General features: G+C 43.6%; 2 protein-coding genes across 14 annotated transcripts in view; one reads left to right on the top strand and one right to left on the bottom strand.

Moving 5' to 3' along the window:
* The window catches only part of PTK2 (protein tyrosine kinase 2), a 193,984-nt gene extending 169,452 nt beyond the window's left edge, over nt 1-24,532 (top strand). For 8 of the 13 annotated variants that reach the window (XM_042036272.1, XM_042036271.1, XM_042036260.1 and 5 more), the window contains 11 exons: nt 2,019-2,130; nt 4,357-4,443; nt 5,610-5,747; nt 7,052-7,183; nt 14,396-14,458; nt 17,338-17,377; nt 18,035-18,141; nt 20,399-20,407; nt 21,679-21,834; nt 22,287-22,367; nt 23,286-24,532. In XM_042036272.1, coding sequence (XP_041892206.1) covers nt 2,019-2,130; nt 4,357-4,443; nt 5,610-5,747; nt 7,052-7,183; nt 14,396-14,458; nt 17,338-17,377; nt 18,035-18,141; nt 20,399-20,407; nt 21,679-21,834; nt 22,287-22,367; nt 23,286-23,495 — 1,135 coding nt within the window. In that variant the 3' untranslated portion in view covers nt 23,496-24,532. The remainder of the gene's footprint in view (nt 1-2,018; nt 2,131-4,356; nt 4,444-5,609; nt 5,748-7,051; nt 7,184-14,395; nt 14,459-17,337; nt 17,378-18,034; nt 18,142-20,398; nt 20,408-21,678; nt 21,835-22,286; nt 22,368-23,285) is intronic. The other 5 variants (XM_042036261.1, XM_042036263.1, XM_042036265.1 and 2 more) reach the window with 1 other exon arrangement.
* Nucleotides 24,533-25,401: 869 nt separating this feature from the next.
* RPLP1 (ribosomal protein lateral stalk subunit P1) lies at nt 25,402-26,664 on the bottom strand. Its single transcript, XM_042036273.1, has 4 exons — nt 26,494-26,664; nt 26,325-26,399; nt 26,102-26,219; nt 25,402-25,519 (listed from the first exon to the last, which is right to left on the bottom strand). Exons 1-4 carry the CDS (start codon nt 26,563-26,565, stop codon nt 25,440-25,442), a joined length of 345 nt encoding a protein of 114 aa, XP_041892207.1. The 5' UTR covers nt 26,566-26,664; the 3' UTR covers nt 25,402-25,439.
* Between the last annotated feature and the right edge of the window lie 359 nt (nt 26,665-27,023).

Here is a 27,023-nt window from a genome sequence, read left to right as displayed (position 1 = left end):
CATCAGCCTCTGACCAGGCTGCTCTGGGCTGCTGGGAAAGAACCTCCTGATGGCGCAGGCAGTGGGAGAGCAGGGAGGATGAACTGCAGTTGTAAAGCAAAAAGCTGAGCCTGTGTTAAGAAAAAGAAATAATTTCAATAGAAATTTTTCGTTTCTGGTGATACAAGATGATGGTTTTGAACACTGGGGCATCACAGATAAAATGCCTTTGATAGCAAAGCAGAGAGAGTATTGGGGTTTCATTCCTTTTTATGGAAAACCAGGACTGCGCTGTGACAAATTCCACGCATGGCCCCAAATTGTCAATAAGCCATCTCTAAATTTAGCCAGCTGCTACCAGCCAACTCTGTTCTATTCTTTAGCTCAGATTAGAGCAAATACTGTATCAACAACCTGGTTAAAAATCTGCATTTTCTTCATTTTTCATTCATTAATCTGGGCAAATTTTTTTTGTCTTGTTTTGTTGTGGGTTTTCTTAATCCTGAGGCTTGTCTTGAAAGATGATAATCATGGTTCATGGCTGTGGATATGTGTTGGCTGCTTTCTCATGCTACGTAAAAACACTGGATATCTGAAGTGTGACAGCTTTAAAGCAGGGGGGTTTTGCTGGTTCTTCATGGGTTCAAGTAGGAAATCTTGCATTTTCCTCATTCTGAGGGAAGAGAGAGGTAAAATAGAAAGATTCCCTCCGTTGAGCTGTAGCTGTGTTTCCATGGTAGTTCTAGCAAGGGTGACTCTTGCAAATAACTTGTCTGATTTTGCTTTTGTTCCACATTCTTGTGTTGCTTCAGCAGTGATGGGTTGAAATTGCAGCAATAGTTATAAACTTGATTTAGCTGCAGTGAGACGAGATGACTTCTCTGCTTTTTAGAAGTGGCATAGTTTGGGGTTTTTTTGGCTGACTAAGGAGAAGCAAAGTTCTCATCTCCAGCAGGAATTTATTCTTGAAATAAGCAGTGAAGTTCCACGATGAGAATAGATTGCTGGAGTTGATCTCATCCCCTCAATGAGTAATTCTGGGTGGTTGTTTAGCAGACTGAACAGGAGACTATAAACTCAGAACTTAGCTTTGTTTCTGGAAACTCCTGAGTGATAAAGAAGCTGGAATAGCTCCTCCACAGGATTGTCTTTACCCTGGGGATAGCGATATGGAAATAATCTACCCTGCTCACATCTCCAGACTGTCCGCGTAGCGTGCGGCTCCAAGGAATTGGCAGCTCCCTCTTTCAAAGCTTCGTTCTGAGTATTTTTCAAATGGCAAATATCCAACATTAATAAGCCACATAGCAGAGCTGGGAGGAGGCTGGCTGTGGGGGCAGCAGGAGCACATTCAGCTTCAAACAGGCTTTTTAATAGTCAGAACAGTGGTGAGTAGCAAACTGGTTTTACTACTGTCTTGTACTTTGTGAAAATGCAGCCTTTTGACCTGAATGCTTAGAAGCTGAGTGAATACTGTCAGATCTTTCTGTTTTGCTAAATTGCTTTGCTGAATGTGTTCCTGGTTAGGCTAAAACGTAAGAGCTGAAGAAGTATTTTTGACTGCTTTCTTTAAAAAAGGAAAAAAAAATCCCAGTGATCTGAAGCTCTTAAGTTTCAGTAAAGAACATTTTCGGTTTGTTTTGAACCTTTGCAGCAGTTCAGTAGAATATTTTCTTGTGAAGATAAAGCTTTCATGCAAGTAAGTGCTTGATTGATTGTCTTTGGGGACTTCTCTGTGTAATTGCACATAAAAAGAACTGTTATGAAAAAAAAATGTGTGCAAGATCAACCACAGCTTTCTGAAAATTTGATGCTGTTTTTGTTGTTAAAACACCCTGGTAATCCTATGGAAATATTTCTTTCTGATCCTGGTTTTCAGAAACAAAACCAGTGTATGTAAAAGAAGTTTGGTTTTCAGTAATTTTATAGCATTTCAAGTTAAGTAGTGTTTATTATTCTGAAAAATGCAGGAGCTGTGGGGAGAGGTTTGTTAGTCACTGAAACTGGAGTTCTACTTGATTACAATATGTTTTCCTTAGTACAATACTGGAGGAAGAGAAGCTGCAGCAAGAAGAACGAATGAGAATGGAATCCAGGCGACAAGTCACAGTATCCTGGGACTCAGGAGGATCAGATGAAGCTCCTCCCAAGGTAGCTAAGACTGCAAATTACGTGTGTTTAAAAAAAAACAAAAAAACCAACCAACCAACCAAAAAAAAAAAAAAAAAACCAAAACCAAAAACTTTTTCTGTTCGTTTATTTCTTCAAAGCCTCCCCTGATGGGTTTGTTCAAACCATGGCATTCTGGCCAGTTCTGTCCCATCTGGGAATCCTTGCCTGAAATGACCCAGCTCTGCTTGAGCTGTGCTTAGAACTGAGTCGGGCTAGGATACTGCATTAAAGATTTTCTGTTTCTTCTCTAACTTGTAAAAGACACCCATAGCTGCCACAAAATCGTTTTCTGGCCTTTCCTTTTCCCTCCTTTCTTGTAGCACTCCTGTAAATTGTTCTCTGATGAGCTCTCAGGCCAGCGTGAAGTTTATTTATAACACATTAGTGATGGGACAGAAGTCAGCTAATTGCATTTTCCTTCTGCTGGACAGAAAATTAGGGGTGTGTTTCCAAGGAACGTACGTGGTTTAGTTTCCACTTAATTTTCATTTCTGTCCTGTTTGGATGTCACTGATGTGTTCTGCAGCTGTGGGAGTCCAGCCTCACCAGTTTCTGAGCCCTCTTCCCTCTAAATGACTTGTCTGCTTGATCTCGGAGTTATTTTTGCAAGTTGTTACTTGAAAGTTTGAGCCTGTATTTTGAAGTTTAATTCTGTGCAGTCACCACTGCATTGTCTATGTCCTGAGAGTTTGTGGTGAATTCCTGGAGTTGTTACACCCAGGCTCTGGAGCTGATAATAATTCCAGGAGTACTTGTGTGGCACCTTGTGCTGTGCACATTCCCCAACACTCAGAGAAAGGCAACTTTTTGGTTTTGGTTGCTGTCCTTTTGTTTTGTTACGTTTTGGGGGGAGGAGGGTGGTGGTGGTGGTGTGGGATTTTTGTGTGGGTTTGGGTTTTTTTTCTCTTTGTTTCTGGGAAACAATGTTCCAACTTACAGAAGCAGATAAACTGCATAAATTGGACCAATATGCTGTTAATTTGAAATGAGCACCTTTGTGTGTGATGTATGAACTGAAACACTTGACCAAAGGTGTGTTAAAACTGCAGTTAATTCTGCCACTGGAGTTAATCTGTTTTGAAGGGGTCACTGTGTCCTCACTGTGTATATCTGATGCTGTTGTTGGTTAGGTTTATTATACACTACTTTTGTGTAAAATATGGATGTGCTTAATAATGGCATTGGAACAAGTTGAGTTTTGTAAATAGCAGTCTTTTAATTATTATCTAATTTTTTCATGGTGACAACTGATTTTTTTTTTTATTCTTGTGATGATCCACTGTAAGAGTTGCAGATGATTATAGGTCTTAAACTCCTACACATCCTCAAATAATTCCCAGCTATCACAATCCATACTGTGAAACTACTTGCGTCTCTCAGTGGTATTTCTGTTAGAAATCTAAGACAGAAAACATCCTAGTCCAGAATGATAATGAATTTTTTCCTCAAGCAATGATAAATTCTGCAGTGTCCATTAATGTGGTTGCCTTTAACTGCCAGAAGGACTGAGGGAGCCCTTTGCAGAATGATGAAGTTTGGGGCTTTTTTCCCCTCTTTGGTTGATTTTTCTCTTCCTGAAACATCCATCAGTGCTATTCCTTATTCATAAAGAAACCCTCAGCTATATCTTTGGAGGTTCAGAATAGGATCAAAAGCACTTTCCATCTTGAGGTAATTAGTTACACAGAAGTTAATTATCAAACTAACTTCATACCTCAGAATACCACATGGAAATAGCCGTGCAAACAAACCAGTTTGGTTTGTGTTATTCTTACTGAAGCAAAAGGATTTACTTTTGGGAACAGTCACAAAAGCAACAAACTACCAGCAAAAATTGGAAACAAAGTTGTATTGCACCTGGAAATTTTTTAAGAATTATGTTCTTAGCTGATGTTCTCTCTAGAGTTAAACAGCACAGCGCAGGTCATGGAGTGCAAGCAATTAAATGAACACAAAGAATTCACAGAGCAAGCATTATTTATTGACATCCTGAGCAAACAATTCAGCTTCATCCATTGCCAAGCAAAAATGGAGGAAAACTTACTTTTAGGTTTTTTTAAAAAAAGTGTTTGTAATTATAGGAGATCTGTTTTGGGGTTTTTTTTGGAGTTTGCCAAACCTGTAAATATTTGTCTCACTGAAACATAATTTTCTGGTTTTAGTTTTGTGTGTTTAGTGATTCTAAAAATTCCTTTTTGTTTACAGCCCAGTAGACCTGGTTACCCTAGTCCCAGATCCAGTGAAGGGTTTTATCCAAGTCCACAGCATATGGTACAGCCAAATCATTACCAGGTATTACATTTAATACCGTGCATGTATTTTTTTTTCAAATGTGTGTTCTCCATCTTAGTTGCAGCTGGTGGGATTGATGCACTTCTTTCATGGTTTATTTTAATTCAGTTCTGTTCACAGAGTTTTGTTTTACATAGAAAAAAAACCCAAACTGAGCCTGGTAGGTTTGCTCCAGATGGCAAATATTTCCACATCTGATGTGGTGCTCAGATTCCTGAAACGAGTGAAACATCTCCATATTTATTGATGGAATGTGGTGTTCATGTTAACATTTGTTCTGAGCTATGAAATCACTTGCTTTATAAAATGGCATTAACTGGGGGCCTTTCCTTGGGGTCATTGGTATTTCATTTTCTGTGTCCTGATAGCTGCTGCCTTCAGCTCTACCACATTGTATACTCACAGGTTTTGCCTTTCTTCCTAAAACTGCTGAAGAAATTTAGAACAAAAGTTTGTCGTTGTACATCGTAGAGCAATTTTAGGTTTGTTCAAGGCTACAGCCATATACAGCTGTCTCAGTCAAGGGGATTTTTTCCATGAAGAGAGGGAGGTTTTCATTGATTTAATAAGTATTTCAGGCTCATTAAAACTACTTGGATTTTCCTGTGGAGAAGTTCCCAGGCCACTCAGCTCAGCACACTAATTACATGCTGCCACTCAAGCCTTAAGCCTGTAACATACAGCAGGGGGTACATTTTTATGGGGCTCTGTAGGGTGATGTTTGCAGGCTCCTATTAACTGGAACATGAGCCCTGCATGTGTAGCTCTTATATATGTATCTATAGATTTTGTTTTGTCCTCAGAGGGCTTTGATCTCCTCGACTGCAGAGGTTAGAGCACGCTCTGATGCCGCTGGCTTGATAGGCACCATAAAACAGTTATCCTCAAAAGTTGTATTTCTGTACTGTTACACTTATTCTAAAATAGTTATGTTATGATGGGTGTCCTCTAAGACTTAAAACAGAGGTGTCATATTTTGGCTCAGCTTCTTTCTTCTGATGTTGCTTCCCCTTCCTCGTCTCAGTGACTGCTTGAATTGAGTCATTTCTGTGCTTTCATGTTTGTTGTCTTGAGGGGGATGTTTTCATTATGGGGAAGCACAGGTCTTACTGATATCTCTGGTTTTCTCTTTGTTTTTGCCTGGGTGGGGTTTTTTGCCCCCAAAGGTGTCTGGCTACCCTGGTTCCCATGGGATACCAGCCATAGCAGGCAGCATTTATCCTGGGCAGGCTTCTCTACTGGATCAAGCAGATTCCTGGAACCATCGGCCTCAGGAAATATCAGTGTGGCAACCAAACATGGAGGTATGGTGACCTGACACATCTGTTACTGTGTTCTGTACCGTTAAATACACTTTTTATTATTATAAATTGTATTACGTCTGTTATTTAGGTAGATCTGTTATAGGAAAATTGAGTTGTTCTGGTGCTTTTTAAAATCACCTCACTGCAGTGGGCTGGGAGTCAGGACTGAATTGTTTTTTAAACAAATCCTTCTATGTGAGGCTGGCCATGAGGTGTCACCTCACGTGAATTCTTGATGAAGTTGTTACTACTTATCTTAACCGAATGATAGCAAATATTTGGTGTTTGTTAAGAGAAGGCTTTACTGGAACTTTGTGCTGTTCATAGAGTTGGGAACACTCACGTAAAAATACCTCTTGGGAGATATCCAGCACAGCTGAAGGATTGAGTCTTCTCTATAACTTACCCAGTAGAGAAGATGAAATGGTCTGAAAGACTGTTCCTGAGCTGAATTCCTTCTGGGTGCTCTCCAGCCTGTCATGATTGCACTGAGCTGCTGAGGAACATCGAATTAATTCCCCCTTTAACCTTGTGTCTTTTTTTTCCCCTTCTCCACTGTTGTACACTTTTTTATTCCATTTTTTCCTTTCACAAAGATTCAGTTTCTGCAGCTTCTGTTTTAAATATTTTTCTTCTCTAACCAGCTCTATTCCCTGTGTTCCTGATAAACATTTAAGTGATAACTGAGATCTACATGTTAAATACAGGGAAGTTTGTTACCAAATTTCCCTTGGCTTTTTTAAAAATACTAACTTATACACTATTTCCTAATGATTTCCAGACAGCATTGGGGTATGGTGTGTGGAGTATTTGTGAGCTTAAGGCAGGCATAAATATTTGGTCAAAAATTCATTTAAAAATGCTTTTGTGACATGTTTTGCCAGTGTTGGCTAACACTGAATAGTACATTTGTTTTGATTTTAAAAAATGTATCTTGCAGCATTTAATAACTGGATGGTTACATTATTGCTCAAGACCAAGAAAACAAAATTGATATATCTGGGTTTTTTGTCCAACTTAAATGAAGTGCAAATACAGGAAGTGACAACATTGCTGAAAAACAGAACAGAATCTTTCAAATCGTTTTTGGTTGCAGTGACTAAGAGCAAGGCAGATAAAAAAGGGCTGGAAAGAGTGTCTTCTGCTGCTCTGCTTCAGTTTTTGAGGAGCTGAAGAAACTCTGCTTGACTGCTGCTGAGAATTTTGGCTTCTAAAAATCTTTTCTTTTGTAATCTCTTAAGTTCTTGCACCTGTTCATACAACTTTTAAATTGTGAGACTGAACAAACTTCCTCCGGATTGTAGGATTCAGGCACTTTGGACATCCGAGGGATGAGCCAGGTTCTACCCACACACCTCATGGAGGAGAGGTTGATACGACAGCAACAGGAGATGGAAGAAGATCAGCGCTGGCTTGAAAAAGAAGAACGATTCCTGGTAATTCTTTGTTTCACAGAGCTTCTTAATTCCTCCTGATTTTTGGTTTTGTATTGCAGCTGGCTAAAACTGGTCACTTCTGTGGACTGAGAAAATTTACTGGACACAGGAGTTGCTACTAAAATGTGGGTTTTAAAATAAGTGTTCAGCTAGTGAGTCTAGTGTCAGATACCTTGAACAGCTGTGGCTTTTGGTGAATCTCATTTTATCCAGTTGAGTGTTTGTGTGGGGGAAGTTGTGGGTATAATTCTGTGCCCATCTAGAGGTTGCCTGTTTGCTCTTAAAGAGATAGATCTGTGTGTACTCTATCCCTAAAAAAGATGTAACCATCAGCCATCTAAGGGCCCTGGCTGTGCTCAGAGTTGTAACCAGTCTTTCCCTGGAGGAATAATGCCACATGTTAGTGGGAAGAAATAGTATAAGAGGGAGCTTTGTGAGGAGGGGAAAAGCTCTGAACCTCACCCGGAGCAGGAAGAAGAAATCATTGGTAATGGGATCTGCTGATGCTGTTTCTTTGCAATTCCAGTTCCTTGTTGTCAGTGCCACTGGTGTACGTTTTTTGGTTCAGCTCTGGCTATCCAGTTGTGAAAATTCGAGTTGTGTGTTAAATTTCTCCTACATGAGGCTGATGGCTACATATGGAGCAGAAGGTTGGAGTAGAATGTTACCAGGAGCCTGTGGGTGCCCGAGCCTCACAGGACAGGTGGATAATTCACAGTGCTGTGGTGTGGGTTGTGACAAACATCAGTCCTGTGCTTGATCTTAGGCATATTTCAAGGAATGTTTCAGTTTGGAAATCTCCTCTGTGTTAGCTACTGGTATATGCCCCCATGTCCATGACATCTTCTAGCTGAGATCCACATTGTGCCTGAGCTAAGAAGTGACTTTTGATTAATGGGTGTTGAAACTGGTTTCCTTTGTAAGTCCACATGGGAATTTGCAGTTTCCCATTGGGATGACAGCAAACAAACCACTGTACCCAGATCGCTTGGTCTGAAGAGAGGGAGGGGAAAGGAAAATTTCTTCCCTAATTTAGGCATTAGCTTTTCCAGTCTTATGTGGCACCAGTTGCTTGTGACCTACACAACCCAAGTCAAACTCATCCCACTGACGGTTAAAACTTTAAAGATGGCCAAGAACTTTTTGTGGAATTACGTGTTTTCTGGGAATGAGGCATTGACATTGCAGGTGGTGGCAGTAGGTTGTGTGGGAACTTTCTGCAGAAAACTTCCTGATTTTTTCTGCAGAATAAATGATGATTATTTGTAGTGTTTGTTGATTCAGTCTCTGTACCATTAGGGTGTTTATCATCCCCTAAATTGATGTTGAGAAGGAACTTGCTGATTTTTTCTTTCATCTGTAGTACAATCATAGCATCTGTTTGGAAGAGATTTGCTGTGTTTCCATTTTGTGTTAGTTTTATTGTGAGGAAACACCATCTCTCTTGCATCTATTCTGTTGAGGAGTTGGAATCCATAAGAGACTTCAGTTCTTTTTCTTTCCACATTAATATGTTGACTGTACAGACTTTGGGGTTCACCCTTGAATGCCTGTTACAGATTTACACCTCATGTCAGGAGCCACAAGGTGCCTGTGAGGCCACAGCAGGATGTGTGTCAGGGGAATCTTCAGTTTATAGATGGTTGTTTCTTGGAAAAGGAATGTGGCTGAGTTTCTAGGTTAGCCCTGAGGAAATGAAGATGTGGAAAAGTCATTGTGGGGAGTCACTCTTGGAGACCTTGCAGATCTGCTGAAGGATATCCACAATTCAGACATGAGAGCTCAAACATGTAATAATAAGCCATTTATTGAGGCATTAAGGCCATATAATGATGTCTAGCATAGAAATAAGCCAGATATTACACACACATGCTCCTTGGCTGCTGTCCTCTAGTCAGTGACAATTAACATTTCTGCTCTTGGAAGAAGGGCCTTCCCTATTTTCATTTCAAGTGATGTAGGGAGAAGAAATCTGGCCCTCCCTTGCCTGCTTTAGGCAGGCTTCAAAGAATATTTGTCCTTTTGAGCACAGAGAATAACAGAGTAGAGCCGGATAGTAATATTTAACTTATGTAACTATAATATTTAACTTCTGTAACCATGTGTAGTGTTTTCAATGTAAACTGTCTACTTCCAAAAGCTGCTCTATTTACTCAGTCCTCGGGCTCTACAGCACATCCCACTTGTACTGCTGAGAGTTGGACTCACAGGGGATCACTGCAAATCATTTAATGTAAGACACTGCAACAAGATAAAAAATCCTCTGTGGGTTTCTGTTAGTACAATTTTTGTTTCCCCAGAGTAACACCAACTTGCTCATGACTTGAAATTTATTGCTGCTTCTGCAGGGAGAAAATACAACTCACAGCACGTTATACAGGGATAAACAGCACTGATGCTGCTGGAAGGGACTCTGCAGATGGGGAATTCAGTTGCAGTGGCATTGAAATGGAAATGTGCAGGTCTTTGGGGAAATTATCAGTGTAAGCAGTTTGCCTGAAACCGGTCCTTGGAGAACATGGGGATTAGTCAGTACTTGAAAGGATAGAAATGTGCAAGCTGCAGCCTTAACAGAATCCAGAATTCTGGAAATTCTGCTGTAAAAAGAGAAAACAAACAGGTCTCTCCTCGTGGGAAGCTCCTGAACAAAAACAAATCTGTTGTGTAAAAGCTGAAGAGTGAAGAAGTGCTTAATTCTAAATTGTACCAAATACACTCATTGGGAAGTGAGGAGAGAATTGGAGGGGTTGATTTTGGGGGATCGAGGACTGACAGTCCCTCACACCCCCTGACAGGGAGGGGAGGCAGCACTAGGTCTGGCGGCTTTGATGGATGTTGATTAAAACTTTTGATGATTAAACTTTCATGCTGTCTTGATAGTAGTGCTGTGGAGGTGATCCTCTCCAGGAAGGACAGAAATATGTGAATTATATTTGGGAAAGCTGAAGTGGAGACACACAAAACATTATTGCACCTAAAGTTTGATAGAGATCACTACAGGACACAGTCTCTGTCCAGGGCACATTCAGGTGGAAGATGAAATGCCTGCACTTCAAACAATATAAAACAATAAAAAATTATCTTTGAACATTTTACACTTTTCTTCTTCTAGGCTTATTTAATTGCCTGCTCCTTCCTTTATATGGAGTTTCCAGTCTGAACCTTTCTTTCTAGCTGCACTGATGTTATGTGCATTATTTTTAATCGTATAAATAAAGATATGTATGTGCATGCCTGTTAGTAACTCCTCAGCAGACAGAACAGTTTTGTACTAAGAAATTTATAGTCCTTTCTGGGATAGCTTAAGAAGAAATAACTCACATAGTTTCCTTATCATGCTTGGGTTTGTTTTTTTTTTCTCTGAAATTCCCACATAGTTGTGGTTTTGTCCTATTTTGACACTGAGAACTGCAATTCAAGTGTAATTGATGTGAACTGTTACTAAAATAAGAATTTAATTTTTAGCCTGAGAAAATCCCACCAAGACATTGCAATTCAGCATGTCCTGAGAACTCCAACGCTTACATGTTATTTTATTAGCAAGTAACCAGAAATACTGGAAATAAAGTAGATTATGTCCCAGTTTGTCAACGTACACATCCTGTCTGAAAATTCCTCTTGACATTTCCAAAGATTTCAGATAGTAGGCTTCTTTATTAGAAAAAAAATCCATTTACTTTTGAAGGACTTTGTTTTTCTGCAAGATTTTAACAACATACAGTTCTCCCTCTATGTGGTTTTTTGAGCGTCCAGAGCCATGGCAGGGACTGGAAAGATGGCAGGGTGTTCTTTGGGGCTGTGAAATGGTGTGTGAAGTACAGAACAGGTTTGGTGTGAGGCTGACTGTGGACCTAGAGAATGTTGCATTAAACAGCTCAAGGTACAGCTCAAGGATCTCAGTATTAAAAGTTCAGCAGTGCATTGCTGTCATGGCAGCATGGGGGGCTCAAATTAAATCTCTTGCAACTGCACAAGAGTAAGAATTGCTGCTGAATAATACTTCAAAATATGATGGGAGTTTGATCATCAGAATCACCTTTACTGTAAAATAGTTTGCCTTCTGACATTTCCACGTCTACACAAAAGAGTAAATCAGAATATCATTTAGTCAAATGGGAGTTGTTAGAATTTATTCGAACACTAAAGTCAATAAATATATAATTGTGCCTTTTCTTAGTCATTGGACACAAAAGTTGAACACTTTCCTGTTTTTCCATGTGTTCCTGACTACCCAAGTTTTGATGGGGCAGAGGAGAATGTTTGTGGAAGTTGAAAGAAGCTTATGTACTGCTAAAGGATTTTTTTCCTTATTTCTAAGGTGTAGCTGTGCAGGTCACTGGGGTGCAGCTGCTTGGGGTCACTCAGGTTTGCCATCACCCCCTGGCACCTGGGATCTGCAGTTTAGGATCAGGTTCTTGGAGATGCCAGGGCAGCACCACTGCCCTCCACAGTCTTATTTTTGTGGGGGTGGTCAATAGGACTTGGTTTGGGTTTTTTTGTAATGTGTGAAGCATTTGTCAAGTTAATAATCATAATTTTTGTGATATTTTATGAGCATTTGCAGCCTTTCTGTGCAGCAGTTCCTGGGCTGTGGGTTGTGTGCTGTCCATGTATGGGGTGTCCTGAAGGGAACTCAATGTGCTGCATGTTGACTGCTGGTGGAGACTTGGGGAATGGAATTGATGCTGTGACGTGGAGACTTTGGATACTGGAAGGAGGGACCTTCTTAGCAAGATGAGGAGGAGGAGAGATGGATATTGTGTCTGCTAATTTAACTTTTTGCTTGTATTACTAGGAAAAAAACCCTGTTATTTGGACTAGTGTGCATTTTTGTGCTTCTGACTCTTTAAAAATGCTTAATATTTCATTGTCTGTGGGAGTCTGGTCTGAGGGACATGGTCTAGATGGTCCAGGGGAAGGTGTCCCTTTCCATGGCAGGGGGTTAAAGTGAGGTGATCCTGAAGGTCTCTTCCAACCCAAAGCATTCTATGTTTTAAGGTGCATCTTTTGAGTAATAAACTGCTATCAGTGCAAAGAGCATTAAAGCCCCCTGTGATAAAATAGCCTTTGGTTATTTCCAAAGAGTTTGGACACTTTCCTGGCTAGAAATGAACGTGAAATGATGACAAATTGTGAGCATCAGTGTAACAGAAATGTAGTTTATCATATGCTTTATATGGATATTTAACAAGGATAGCTGTCACTGTTACTCCCAGAGAGATGGCAACATCACGACTCAAGTCCAGGTCAGATGATATGGCCGAAGCGACCTCGTTTAATCACCCATACCTTTGATAGCATGGTTTGCAAAAGAGAAATTACATGATTGGCCCTTGGCTGGCCACCCACCGCAGTGAGTGGCTGAGCAGTATAACCACCCATTTCAAAATATTATTCCACAAGACTGGAAACAATTCCACTGTTCTCACAGCAGCCTGCAGGTGTAGTCCATCCAGTTTGCATGAGAGTGAAAGCTTTCACAGAAAAGCTGTGAGAAGCTGGATTTCTCTGTTTCTCAGCTAAAGCATGAGAAAGGAAAAACTTCACAAATGCTTCAGTAGCTGAAAAATTCCTCTGCTCCTGCCTTTTAGCATCCACGGATAGCTATGTGCTTTAGCTGAAAAGTACGATGAGAATCACGGCTTTACCTGTCTAGTGAAGTTTCAAGCATACTCATGTCAAATGAGACTTTAATCAGAAAAAATTCCTTCATCATAATAAGGAAATAAACTGGAGATTAGTCAGCGGTCTGTTTCATCTTAAAATCTGCCACAAATTCCTGGAAAAACATTAGTAGACCACTTGTGTCTGTTTCAGTTCTTAGTGTTTAAGATGGGGTTAAATATTTCCCTGTCTGATACAATTAGTCTATTTTTAATCTGCAAGTTCTTTCAGGGAGTGGCTGTCTCTGTCTGTGCCTCAGTCTGCAGAACACTGAATGAAAACCCCAAATATAAGCCCTCTAACAGCCTGGCAGCACAACTGGACTATTTTTAATGACAAAAGATCAATATCAGTGTGTTTTTGCAGGTTCCTTCTGCCCTGCTGGCTTTTAGGGTCATTTAGCAGGATATGTGAGTTGGAATTATTCTTTAGTGTTCTTAAAGGAGGAAGGGATCTCAAATAGCTTTAAACAAGAAAAGGATATATTTGTCCCCTGAAATTAGCTCTGAGAGAACATGGGGTCAGTTCAGTGTGTTTAGTTACACTTACCTTTCTCTAAATAAAAAATGTGTATTCTCATGCTGTGTGTGACCATTTTATCCCTTGAGTTATCAGTGACTCCTCATCCAGTCTCATAGGAGAGAGTCAGATAAATCCTGGTTTTAAATGCCAGAATTGGTGCACTAGAAACACACTGTAATTCTGCTGAGCTTGTGTCTTCAGATCAGTGTTAACCTTGGCTTCACATCCTCTATTCCTTTGTCATTCCATGTAATCAGTGTTGTCCTTGAAGAATAAATATACCTGTATTTGCTGCAGAGATGAGTGGGGTTTTCCTGTGCAGGCCCAGGAGCTGAACCTTAGGGGTTCTTGTGGGTCCCTTCCAATTAAAGATTTTCTATGAAAAAAAATGAGTGGTTTCTGTGTGGGAAAAAAAAATCAAAATTGATGTGGTTTTATTTTTCCTTTTAAAAACAACCAAGCCCCGGGTTTCTGTATTGTGCTTAAAACACAGAAAATAGAAATTTGTTTGTTGCTTATATGGGGAGAAAAGGGCATCTGGATAGCTTTGCTGGCTGGCTGTATCCAAATGGAGTGTTTAGAGAGCTCCAGTAATTGGCCCCATTTGCTTGGAGAGGGAGCCAAGTACATATAAGCCATCCTGGGGCAGGAAGTGGGAATTAATGTGCAGCATTTCTCATCCTGTGGTTGGAATTTTGCTGTTGGGAAGCAAGCTTCTTTTTAGAAAAAAACCCAACTTTTGCTGCCTTTGAGAAAACTAAAATGCAGGTTTTCCAGTGTTGTGTTAGGGCAGTGGTACTATGGATATTTAGTAGAGCATTTTTACTCCCGTGCTGAGGGCGGGTGCTGGTGGAGCAGCCGAGGCCCCGGTGGCGGCAGCGGGGGCGCAGGGACTGCAGTGAAATGACATCTGGATTTGTCAGTGTGCATTTTTACGGGATTTCCCTATCTTTACACTGCCTCCAAGCTGAGGGCACAACTCTGGGTAAGCAGAGCACAGAGTGAAACGTTTGATTTTTGTTTCAGAAACCCGACGTGCGGCTCTCCAGAGGCAGCATCGACCGGGAGGACGGAGGTCTCCAGGGCCCAGTAAGTGTGGGGGGGATCTTTTCCTCTCCCAGCTCTTCCTCCAGTTTCCTGGTAGAACATGCTGTCCACTGTCTCGGGTGTGGGAGATGGTTTAAAGGTTTTGCTAAACGTTTCCACTGTTACTACATGGTTGTACAGCTTTCCAAGAGGCTCAGCTTCTGTGGGAACAGCAGCCACAGCAACGTGGTTCATGCAGCACAGTTCATCAGTTTGGGGGATTTGGGGTTAGTTGGTTGGGTGGTTTTTTTCCGCCCTGAAACTGTTCTTGAAACAAATATTAAAATGTTTCCACAAATATGTTGCAATAAGTGCTCATGTGCTGTAGAATTGGGCCTTTTATTTAAAAAAGTGGATTGTTTTCTGCAAGTTCTGTCAACAGGAAGCAAGATAAAAGTAACTTTTGCAGTTGTTTAAATAGCTGAAGGGTTTTCTCACAAGGAATGTAAATGTTGCTGTTGTGTTACCCAGAAATGTGTTTGGGGTAAATGATCCACTATGAAACAGTTGGAATAAACTCCACAGCCATTCCTTTATTCCCAGACAGCAGCTGTAGCTTGAGTGTTCTTTCTTAGTGGCTTAACTCCTGTCTGTTTAACTAAAACCATCTCTTCAATTGTTTAATTGCCATTGGAATCTCTGCATCATACCGATGGAAAAGGGGGATTAGGCTAGGGACTGTTAGTGACACAAACCTGGTGCTTCACCCACTGTTTCTCCCCAGGGGTCACCTGTAAAGTAGTGGATATTTTAAATTCACCTTCCTGTTTCATTTGGGATACGACTGTAAACTCATACTTCGGCTTCAGCATTTCTTCACTACTTAAAAATTTAGGGATTCTTCCTGCATTTGCAGCCAAGACACAGTCATGAATGAGTGTAATAATGACACACTGCAGCATGGTCTCTGGAGACATTCATGTCTGGAAGCTCTTAAGATTTTTTTCCATGAAATTTGAGAAGACTATTAGTTACTGTTAGGCCTTGGCTGTTGTTGCATCTTTATATAAGAGCAAGGAAAGTGTTGCTGCATTTTGTGCATTTTGTGAAGATGCTTTGAGATGCCAAGGAGATTTTGAGGTCTTGTCACAGGTTACAGCCCCAGATCCCAAACTGTTTCTAGGGGAAGTCCTATCTGCCCAGGCAAGGTAGTACAAAGTAACACCCCATTTGAAAGAGTGTGAAGAAAACACTTCGTGGTCATGGACAAAATGGGTTTTAAAAGAGACTCTAATTCATGTTAACGACGTTTCTAGTAATTTGATCTTGGAAGTTCTCAGTAGATTCAGAGCATAACTCTGGCGTCATTTGCAGTGGGAAATGCCTAATGCTGCTGTGAGTCAATATGAGTTTCTGACTGAGAGGATGAGAAATTGGGCAGTGATACAAATGAGAAGTTAACACTCACATTTTGGTAGTTCCTGACTGATCACATTCTTTTGACCTCTACTTTCAATACGCAATTTTGTGGAAGTACAAATGTAAGAATTGTTTTAGTGGGATTTTATTGTCCTCCCTCTCTTGCTCCCTTTCTTTTCCTGTGGGGTTATCAGATTTGAAATAGGTTAACAGCACGAATCAAAATTAATGACATAACTGAATGTCTCCACTTTGTGTCCCTGTTTGTGAGGTGACCAACCTCACTGAGCAAGAGACCAATGTAATTTCTGGTTCTCCTATTGCTGTTGCAGTTTTTAAAAAGCCCTTTTTGTGGTGTTGTCCAGGTGAAACTGTGGTCAAGCTTTGTCTCACAAATTCTCTCCCTGCGGTGGTGAACAGCATCTATGTAGGGATGTCACCTGTCCCTGTTTCTAAAGGCTGTACACTTCCTTTGTCCACCTAAGTGCTAGAAGATCCCATCTCTGCCAGGCCCTGTTCTGTCCTGCGTGTTTGACTTCCAGCAGTCTGGAACTTCCCACTCTGTGCTCTTAAAGGATGGCTCTTAAAAAGCACCTGACATCCATGGACTCCAGTTCCTTCAAAAGCAGATTCCCAAGGGACGTCACTATTTCCTGGAAAGAACCCAAAGTCCGCTCTCTACATAGCAAAAGTTTTGCTGGATTTTTTTCTCCTATCTCCAACAATTTGAAACTCAACTCCTTTGTGGTCACCATGACCAAGGCAGCCACTACTCACCACTTTGCCCAAGAGTCTCTCTCTGTTTACAAACAAGAATTCCAGGAATCACTTTTCCTAGTCAGCTTCCTTAATACTTGCACCAAGAAGTTACCTTCACAGAAATTTCGTGGACCTCTTTGTGTCCACTGTATGATATTCCCAGTTGAATTTTGGGAAGTTAAAATCACCCCCAAGGGCAAGGGCAGTTGATGCAGAAGTAATTCCTTAATATTGTGCTGACACTGGAGCTGCTCACCCTGGTGACCGAGGTTGGCAGAGAGGATGTATGAATGCAGTTATCAGGGAAAGTCACTTCCGTCTGTTAATAAATTCTTCCAAATGAATAAGCAAATGGACCTTGACTAAGAGCATTGCAACAAAACCAAAAAGCAACAGCAGGAAGTTGTGGAGTCTCTCGTTGTGTTGCCATTTCTCCTTCACCACCATGACCTCTACAGTTGGATCTGTGGACACAGACTAAAAATACCTGTGACTGTCCCACCACCTTTGAGTAGTAAGGAAGGGTGAACTGTAATGTCGAGGCCGGGGGTGTTGTGAGCGCTACAAAATACATGCAGATTCTTTTCTTACTTTCTAAGTAATAGACCTGTAGTGAGGGACTGACGATGGTGAATCAGGATATATTTTTAACCGGTGGGAAATGTGCTGAGAACTGTCTGCTCTCAGTATTTGAGATTGAGACAGTGCTTATGAAAGCTGTGAGCACTGCAATAACTACTTTATATGTTTATTTTATTTTATAGGCTGGTAACCAGCACATATATCAACCTGTGGGAAAACCAGGTAAGCAGTAAATGCAGATACTGTCATTTTGAATCCTTGATTACAAATCGTGCTGCAGCAGTAATGAACAAAAGTTCATGGCAGTATTTCCATACAGGGTGAAACTCAGTTCCAGGTACTACACATTGATGTTTGTGTGCTGTGTGTTCAGGTTCCCCGTGCAGGCCTCAGACATACAGTCAGCAAAGCCAAGGAAGTGTTTAGATCAACAAGCAGGAAATGTCTAGAGGAAGCTGAGTCAGAGTGGGAATTCACCCAGTGTGGAGTTCAGACATGTAAAACAGCAGTAGAAACCTAAAGCTGGGTTTCTTGGTCTCAAAAGTGAACCACACCCAGGGTTGCTGCCAGGAAGAAGTCCAGTTTACCCAGGCAGACACAGCATGTTGGCACTCAGCTGTGGTACCAGGGGTGACACAGGTACCAAGTGTGCCCAGAGCAGTAGCAGTTGCCCCACAAGAAGAGTTTCAAAGTATTTTACTAAAACAATCCTGTTCTCATAAAGTGCAGCTCCCACAAACAATGGGTTTACTGCAGGATGCCTAAAGATGTCCACCTTTGCAGAGGAGGGCACGTGCAGCCTGTGCAGTGCTGGCAGACCAGAGGCTGCAGGTACATCTGACACGTTGGTGCTCTAAAAACACATTTTTTGTCGAGCAGATCACGCAGCTCCGCCAAAGAAGCCTCCACGCCCCGGAGCCCCCGGGCACCTGGGCAGCCTCGCCAGCCTCAACAGCCCCGTGGACAGCTACAATGAGGGCGTGAAGGTAGGTGAAACACCCCCAGCAAATGGAACATTACCAGGGCCACGTGAAACACCCCCAGCAAATCAAACATGACTGCTCCGAGGTAGTTTGGTGTTCCTGAAGTAGAGATTGTGGAAAGCAAAAGGCAACCAAACTTCACAAGTTAATGTTGTCGTGGGGCAAGTGTGCCCTGGCAGCTCTCCAGGGGAGTGGGGAGGGAACTCAGGTTCTCTCTGGCTGTGATTCAGTGTGTTCCTCACCTAGAACCTGCCCATAAGGTGAGCTTATTTCTAGTTTAAAGAGTGTATGAAGTGTCCCAAATGGACCCAGCTCCCTGCTCAGGAGGAAGGAGCACACCCAGGGATCCCAGGGCGTGGTACCCAAGTCTCCTGTCCTTGGTCATAGGGAGATGAGACCTGTCCAAACTGTGGTGCTCAAAAAGCTCTTGCTGCAGCATCAGGGCTCCTCAAACCCTACCAGCTCTGGGAGACAAGGGAAGAGGGGAAATGGGCTGTCTGACCTGAGAGTGAGATACTTCCTGATGTCTTGTTTCATCTCCCATAAATAGCAGTAAAGCCAAAACTGAAACTCAACAGCAGTTTTGTAGCAGAGGTGCTGCAGGGTGCTGTGTCCTGCCCCTGCTGCAGTTGGTGTCCACAGAACTGCTCCTTAGGAGCACTCCCAAATGTCAGGCACTCCCAAAATTATCCCTTTGTGTGCTGTTCCCTGCCTGTGGGACTCTGCTACCTTTCTAATCTCCAGGAAACAGCCCTGCCAAGCCTGTAGTAAAAAGCAGGAATCTATGGTGTGGTGGCCACAGCAGCTGGGATAAGTGACCCTTATTTTAGGTGCTTTAAGAAAATATAGAAAAAGCCCAGTTCATCTGAACATGAAATTCAAAACCTGCCATCAGAGCAGTGTGTTCAGCACAACTTGATCCTAGTAGCCACTGCCAGCCTGTCTCAGTCCTGCTCTTGTTCTGGGATTATTGGAATGTTTAAGAATCAGTGTAAATATCCAGCAGTGGTGAATTTGAGCAGGATTATTTATTATAATCTGATGCCAGTGCTTTACGAGCTGCCAAGCCTCAAAAAATGTCAAAAAGCAGTAACAGATGTGTTACTAAACTTGGCTTCTCTAAAATTTCCTTTCTAAATGCTGATACTGGAACATAAAAAATGTTTTTTGAAAACAAACAAACCTGAACAGCCAGAGACATCAGTAATGACAAGTGAACAGGATTTGTGTACTAAATAGCTTTTTGAGTAGGAAAGAATGGCTGATTTTGATTTTTTCTGTCCAAATTTTCTTGAAATTGGGTTATGTCCCTTGAAAAAAACAGCCCATTACTTTCTGGCATAGCTTTTTTAATGGCTGCAGTCCTTAAACTGAAGATGCTTCTAGGGTTCATTTCAGACTCCCTTTTCTGTACACCCAGTTCAGACTCCCTTTTCAGGGAGAACACAAATTAAGAGGATTGGAACTGCCTGCTGTCGGGAGCCTGCAGGGCAGGCTTTAGGGAGCTCCTGGGTGAGGCAGAGTCAGCCAGTTCCATGAGGAAACTCAGGACTTCTGCAGAGCAGTGGTGTTGGGTTTGGGGATAAACAGAGAGAAACCAAGTGCGAAGAAACACACTGTCCATAGTCTTTAAAGTTTAGGGCCTGGAATTCCAAGGGTTTGGGTATCACCTAGAATGGGTTCTTGGTAGTTCTTCACCAAGATTGTGATGAGTTATTGTGAACAAGCCCTGCACAATTAAATGACCGTGTATTTCCCATCATAACTAACCTAAACAAAAAGTTTCAGAAGGATGAATACAACATTTTCTTAAATGCATCGAGTCCTGGACTGTTTGTGTAGAGGGACCAGCAGTGCTCCCAGGACAGGTGGTTTCCCAGGCCCTCTGCTCCACTCACCACTCTGCTGCTCGCCAGACTGGCTTGCTCCTGTCCAGCTTTGCATGATCTCATGCCCATGTGTTTAGTCAGGAGGAAGCATGGGGTGCATGGCAAACCCTTCCACTGCCCACACGGGTGCACAGCAGTCGCTCTGTCACACAGGACCCAGAGCTAACCCGAGTGGCTGCCGGTTCTGGTGAGGATGCATTTTCGTTGCAGGCTTTTTAACTGGTCTCTTATTGCTACACATATTTTGGGTTTGGTTTGGTTTGGTTTTTTTCTGTTTTTTTCCTGCTGAGTTTTATTAATACTGTTTTTCTTTTTTTCCCTTCTTTTGGTAAATTTCTTTAACTTCCCCCCCACATTCTGCTCAACCATAGCCATGGAGGGTAAGCAGTGCGTGAGCGTGTGTGTACGTGCCCTATTCCAAAATGTCTTTGCATGTGACTTTGCCAAATGACTGTTTTAACTTCTTGATTGCTGAAACTGATTCAAATCACAGTCTTTCCCTGCTGATTGAGGAGATTACAGTGTTCTTTCTCCTAAGGTATTTTCTGATCAATGCACTAGATTGAATCGCTGTAATAGCTGTTGGTACCCACTTAATGAAATGCTACAAAATTGAATAAAATCATGTGCTGAATGCTGCACTCCTTCGTTAGAGAAGGTCTCATCCAACTATTTCACAGTTTCCTCAGGCAGGGTATCAGGTGCTTGCAGTGAATCATTTCTGGAGCTGGGACCAGTCTTGAGAGCAGCAGTAACCCAGTGTAGGGAGCTGAACCACCACGAACCATCTCAGATCCAGGAGAAAATCAGGAATTCTTTAACCCTCTCACACAGAGTGGTTTGGGCATCCTGTAGTAGGGAATAGCTGCAGGAAACTGGGATGGTTATAGTTTTACAGTTCAGAGATACTGAAGACCTTACAAAGGAAGTTGGCAAAGTTTCTTTCATTTCAGACCTGGGATTATTTCAGTCTGTCTTGGATTTAACTCCAGACATATCCGACTTTGTTGGAAGTTCTGCTTGAGTAAGGACCACAGGATTTTTAACTTACTAGTTTTTTTCTGATCTCTTGGAAATCAACTGTCTAAAAGCATTCCATGTTTCCCACCTGTATTGGTGACACCATTTTTGTTAACCTGCTGTAGATTTTTCTCTAACAATAATAGTATCATAGAATCATGGAATTAGGGAAGGGACCCTCAAAGATGATCTCATTCCAGTTCTCTCTTTAACATATCAGTATGTTACTATGTGCTCTGACGTTATTTTGGAGCACAAAAATCCCTTCTGGAATGAGGAACCTGATACCTGTTGTCCTCAGTGGAACTTGAACCACTGAGACCTGTGAAGTACTCAGTACTCTCTCATTCCTCAAATTATTCACTTCTCTGTTGAAGGAGTTATACTGGAAGCTTTTCAGGGAAACCCTGGTAGAAGTTGCCCAGTGTCTTTTCACAGGTTCAGTCAGAAGAACTAAAAGAAACTTCCATCAGCCTCTGGAGCCAGCGTGCTCGGCCAGCTCAGGGCAGCAGCGGGGCCGGGCGGGGGCTGTGGGGAACACGGGGAACCTGAGCCCCTCCCGGCAAGTTGGGAAGAGGCTGAGCCCCATCTGCTGGGCAAGGGAGGTTCAGCAGCCCCTCTCTGCTTGCAGATTCAGCCGCAGGAGATCAGCCCTCCTCCCACGGCCAACCTGGACCGCTCCAATGACAAAGTCTACGAGAACGTGACCGGGCTGGTGAAGGCGGTGATAGAAATGTCCAGTAAAATACAGCCGGCTCCGCCCGAGGAGTACGTGCCCATGGTGAAGGTACGGGGCAATGCTTAAAGTCGGGCTTTATTCCTTCCCTGAATGAGGTCTTCAAGTGGTGTGGGAGAAAATGTCTGGAAAGCTGGAAGTAGAAAAGCTTTCTGTGTTCATGGGATGGGTGACTTGTGGTCAGAGGTTGGAGCTTTGGATCCTGTTCCCAGTATTGTGGACAACAGTGCTTCATTCCCAGCTGGCCTGTGCTTATCCAGGGTGTTGAGTTATGTGCTGTCTTCTCCACCTTTTCACTTTTTTTGAGAAAAACTTGTTATTAACCCTTTGTCATCTTGTTTTGATGGTGATAGACAAAATTGCAGGTGGGATTTTGAAGTGCCTCAGGCGTGTTCCAATTCACTCCTTATCCAAATGAGTTAAATGTATCCACTGTCTCTTGCACTCTTAAAATTCTGTCCTCCATTTCTTCCAAGTTTATTTCTTTAATCTTTTTTTCGTAGGAGGTTGGTTTGGCACTAAGAACTTTACTGGCAACAGTAGATGAGACCCTCCCAGTGCTCCCTGCAAGCACCCACAGAGAGGTACGTGGAGCTCTGCTCACCTGATGCTCAGCCATTGCCTTCCCACTCAGCCTCAGCCACTTGGGACAGGTTTTGGTGCTCCCTTCTTGGCACAGACACACTTTTTGGCTCCCTGAGCAGTCTGTACTCTTGGGTTATAATTCTGCATTAAATGAATTTTATTAAAATTGCTGCATGGACTTAGGCTTGGTATTAGTGAGGATTTTCAAACTGGATAGAGGTGTCACCCAAAGGAAGGTGACATAAACCCCAGTATTCCAAGGCAGGGAGACCATCTGGGGTTAATTCTTAGCACAGATGCCATCTGTCATTTGCTTGCTTGCAGACCACGCCATTGAGCAGGTAACTGAGCAGAGCTTGGTGCAGCTGGAAGGTGGCCTGTAGCTCTGGATGAGGAGTGACTGAGAGCTTTCAATGAAGTTCAGGAGTAAAACAGTTTTTCTCCAAAACCATGAACGAGTGTGGTACTGAGAAAGCAGAGAATGGTTCTGGAAGTGCCATCTCAGAGGTTCATCCTGACTTAGCCATGTGCTTAAGCAACCTGTATCTGCCTTCTTGAGCCATTTTATTTTTTAGAGCTACTTCTATGCTTTAGAGCTGCTTCAGTAATAAAAAGAGTGATGCTAAAAGGGACATGAAAACCCATAACAAGCTGCTAATGCCAAGTTGTGGTTTAAAATCTGCTACTTGGGTGTTGGTGCTGTTTTACAGTGGGTGGTTCAGCAGCTGGCAGGGCTGCTCCTGATCTCCACCAGGCATGGAGCAGCAGGTGCCAGATTCCATCTGCTGCTCCACGTGGTGCCCACAGAAACAGCCCAGTTTCAGTCAGGAATCCCAAGCAGGGGCTGTGGCTCTGGGATTGCTCTGAGTGCGGTGCTTCAAACACCCCCCAGGGCTGATGGGGTTGTCTCGTTGCAGATCGAGATGGCACAGAAGCTGCTGAACTCGGACCTGGCTGAGCTCATCAACAAGATGAAGCTGGCCCAGCAGTACGTTATGACCAGCCTGCAGCAGGAGTACAAGAAGCAAATGCTGACAGCTGCTCACGCCCTGGCTGTGGATGCCAAAAACCTGCTGGATGTTATTGATCAAGCCAGACTGAAAATCAGCCAGTCCAGACCGCACTAAGCACTGAGGGAAGAGCATCATCAGCCTCGGAATTCTGCTTGTGACAGGATGTTCCTTCACCTTCCACCAGCAGTGAGGATTAACCCAGTGCAGTCCTGGCCTTCCAGCACCTCTCGCTTCCAGACCTGCCCCACGGCCGCTGGTTCTCTCATTGCAACAGTTTAACCAAGTCTTTCTCGTGGAGCCGAGCTGGGCTGGGATTCAGAACGTGGCATTATCAGCAGATGAGGTTTGTACAGCAGCCCTCAGGCACTCAGAGCCGGGGGCACAGGGCAGTTCACACCATCGCATGGGACACGCTTCGCATTGAGCTGCCTCCGGGTCCCGGTCTCGGAGCCAAAACTGTTGGAGCAGCAGATGGGAGAAAGATATTGTGAAGAATTCGGGGAAACCTCAGGGCTGAGAATTCTTGCCCACAGTATATGAACTATCCAGACTGGAATTTTTTTATTAGAACACTTACTTCGCAATATGCTAATCACGATTTACAGAGAAAAAATAAAAAGCTATATTTTCAAGACTTCAGTCATTTCAAGACAAACTAAAGCCCTCTTCATCTTCCTGCCTTTTACTTTTATGTGACTGTGTGAAGCATTTGTTTGGAACTAGCTGTAGGACACAACTGAACACTCGTCTTTTTCACCAGGATAATGTGCCAGTTCTTTTGTAGCAATGTTGTTTTCCTTGGAAGTGAAAATGCTGCTTTGTACCAGAGCAATTCAGAGCTGCATTTAGAGGAGATCTGTAACCATTCATGTCCCCCATTTTTATATAATTTATGAAGACAGATTAAAGCCATGACGACTATTTTAAACCCACTGTAGTTAACTAACCCACCCTTTTGTCTTTCTTGCCTGGGAGGAGTTACAGTAGAGCAGTGTAATTAGATTTTCCTTGGTTTTCCAGTTATGCCATCTGTTCTGTTAAAATAAAAACCACACTCCCTTTTTGCTGTTGAGGGGTATAAATTATTCTCAGGAAGAATATAATGAACTGTACAGTTACTTTGACCTATTAAAAAGGTGTTACCAGTGAAACTCTGAGTCTGTTATTTTGTGTGTGTGCACTGCAGAATTCTTCCCTGGGTACCTGTGTCTTTTTAGATATAAATGAGTTGATAATACAAATACCTGCCATCACATCATAAAGTTCTTATATAAATGTAAAAGATGGGACAGTGCAGAGTGCATCAGTGTTTGGTGTGGATGTGGAACAACTCTCCCCAACTTTGGAGCCCTTCTTACACACAAATTTTGTAATGCCTCAATGCTTTGGAATACTATTTGGAACACAGCCCTTACTTACCTTGTTCAATTGCTCTGGAAAAGTCCTGTTCAGAAGTTATTTATGAAATACATTCTTTTTAAGTAGCTCCTTTCTAGTGCAGCATTACATCACCTCCCACACCCACCCTTCAAACCAGTTTTCAGACTTTTTTTAAAAGTCTGGAAAGGTAAATACATTCTACACCTTTCAGAACCTCAGTCCTTCACCTGAGAATTGCAGCCTTTTCCCCCACTGTGAAAAGCCCCCGACTCTGCTGTGCTGCTGCTGCCCCTGCACAGGTGCCATGGGAGTTGCACTGCTGCTGAAACCAGAGATGGCACCACAGAGGCTGCAGCACTAGCAAACCCTCAGCCCTTTTTACTGAACACGATATCCTGCAGCTCCAAGCTGTCACCACATCCCTGTGTGAGCTGTGCTCACTGGGATTTCATTCCCACCTTTGTCCAGAGGCTGTGGGTGCCTTTAGGAGCCTTAACTGTACTTCTGAAGCACCAAAAAAAACCTGACAAGTTGTAAAGCCCCCTGCTGAGGACTCATGAGAGCGATTACCAGGAGCTGCAGGTAACCTGGCCATCGTCCACCCAGCCCCCTTCACAAACATCCACCTGAGAGGCACGAGTACAAGTAGATATTCTTTAATACAGGCAGGTACAAAACTTAGTCAAAAAGACCAAAGCCCATGTCATCATCAGATTCCTCTGATTCTTCCTTCTTTTCCTCTTCTTTCTTCTCCTCAGCTGGAAAAGAAAGACAAGATTTATCTTTTTATCTGCTCACAGAAGTCACTTGTCACAAAGGATTTCACATACAATGACCGTAACATCAAGCATGAAGACCTGAGCAGTCCTAACAAGCTAAGCCAGCAGCCCAATAATAGTGTCTGCAGTATTAGCAAAGTGGCTTCAGAATTCATTTCTATCAAACCTTTAAAACTTTAAGAAGAGATGCTAATATACGATCCTGATGACATTACAGGAAGAGCAGTCTTAATTCTGAGGGAACACTAATCCTGTACACTGACTTTATGTGCCAGCCTTTCTCAATAGAAGGGTGCTTTGACCGAGAACACTCACACAGATACTGTAAGGCAAACCTCATGAACACAGCTTGTGTCACTGGTCCTTGCAAGGTTGTGGCTGCCCCATCCCTGGAAGTGTTCGAAGCTAAGTTGGATGGGGCTCAGAAGAGCCTGGTCCAGTGGAAACCGTCCCTACCCGAAGCAGGGGGGTTGGAGAGATACGACCTTTAAGACCCTCCCAACCCAAGCCGTTCCACGGATCCACGTTTCCGTGCCTCGCTCGGACACGGCCGCCACTTACCGGGGGCGGCTCCGCCGGCGGGCGCGGCACCACCCGCGGGAGCGGCGGCAGCCGGAGCCCCTCCACCGCCCGCTCCCACGTTACAGATCAGGCTCCCGATGTCGATGTTCGCCAGCGCCTGCGGAGACCGAGAAGCGGCAGCGAAGCCTCGTTAACACGGGGGGGTGTGTGGGGGAGAGCCCCACACGCCGCCCCTGCCCGGCCCGCGGCCCGTCTCGCCCACCTTGGCGAAGAGCCCCGGCCAGAAAGGCTCCACGTTCACTCCGGCCGCCTTGATGAGCGCGTTGATCTTGTCCTCCTGCAACGAGACAGTGGGGCTCAGAGCCCGCCCGGCCCGGCCCCTCAGGCGGCCATGCCGCGCGGCCGCCGCCATCTTGTGCGCCCGCACTCACCGTCACGGTGACCTCGTCGTCGTGCAGGATGAGGGCAGAGTAGATGCAGGCGAGCTCGGAGACGGAGGCCATGGCGGGGCGCGGTGCTGGTCGCCGGGTGGTTCGGCCTTAGCTTCGTACGAAGGACTCAGCACCTTGGGCCGCCGCGGAGCGAAAGGGGCCAGGCGCCGCGGCCGCGCATTTATAAGAGCACCGCGTGTTCGTCATCGGTGACGTCACCACCGAGCCGCCGCGCATGGCGGGTGCGCGCGCGCGCTCCTTCCGTTTTCCCTTCCCTCCCCCCGCCCCCCCCCCGCCTTTACCCCTCACCGCCCTCACAGGGAAGAATTCATTCCTAAAAACCACAAACAGCCCTCCCCCAGCCGCTCCCCCAGCACTGCTAGGCCCACCCGTGTCCCCAGGTGCCACATCCACACGGCTTGTGTATCCCTTCAGGGGTGCGGACTCCATCGCTGCCCTGGGCAGCCCGTGCAAGGGCTGGAAAACTCTGGGGAGGCAATTTTCCCAGTATCCAAACTAAACCTCCCTGG

The sequence above is a fragment of the Corvus kubaryi genome, unplaced genomic scaffold, assembly GCF_017639235.1.
Source record: "Corvus kubaryi isolate FWS band 111438036 unplaced genomic scaffold, C.kubaryi_AGA036_p1.0 37385, whole genome shotgun sequence".
Classification (NCBI taxonomy): domain Eukaryota; kingdom Metazoa; phylum Chordata; class Aves; order Passeriformes; family Corvidae; genus Corvus; species Corvus kubaryi.
Note: the sequence above shows the minus strand (reverse complement) of the source record. Positions and strands in the feature narration are given on the sequence as shown.

Bases quoted from the DNA above. Each gene is read 5' to 3' on its own strand.
- RPLP1 (XM_042036273.1), bottom strand. From the start codon at position 26,565: ATGGCCTCCGTCTCCGAGCTCGCCTGCATCTACTCTGCCCTCATCCTG. The intron at 26,220-26,324 runs GTGGGCGAGACG...CGGTCTCCGCAG, and splicing joins GGCCGGGGCTCTTCGCCAAG to GCGCTGGCGAACATCGACAT. The intron at 25,520-26,101 runs GTAAGTGGCGGC...TTTCTTTTCCAG, and splicing joins CGCCGGCGGAGCCGCCCCCG to CTGAGGAGAAGAAAGAAGAG.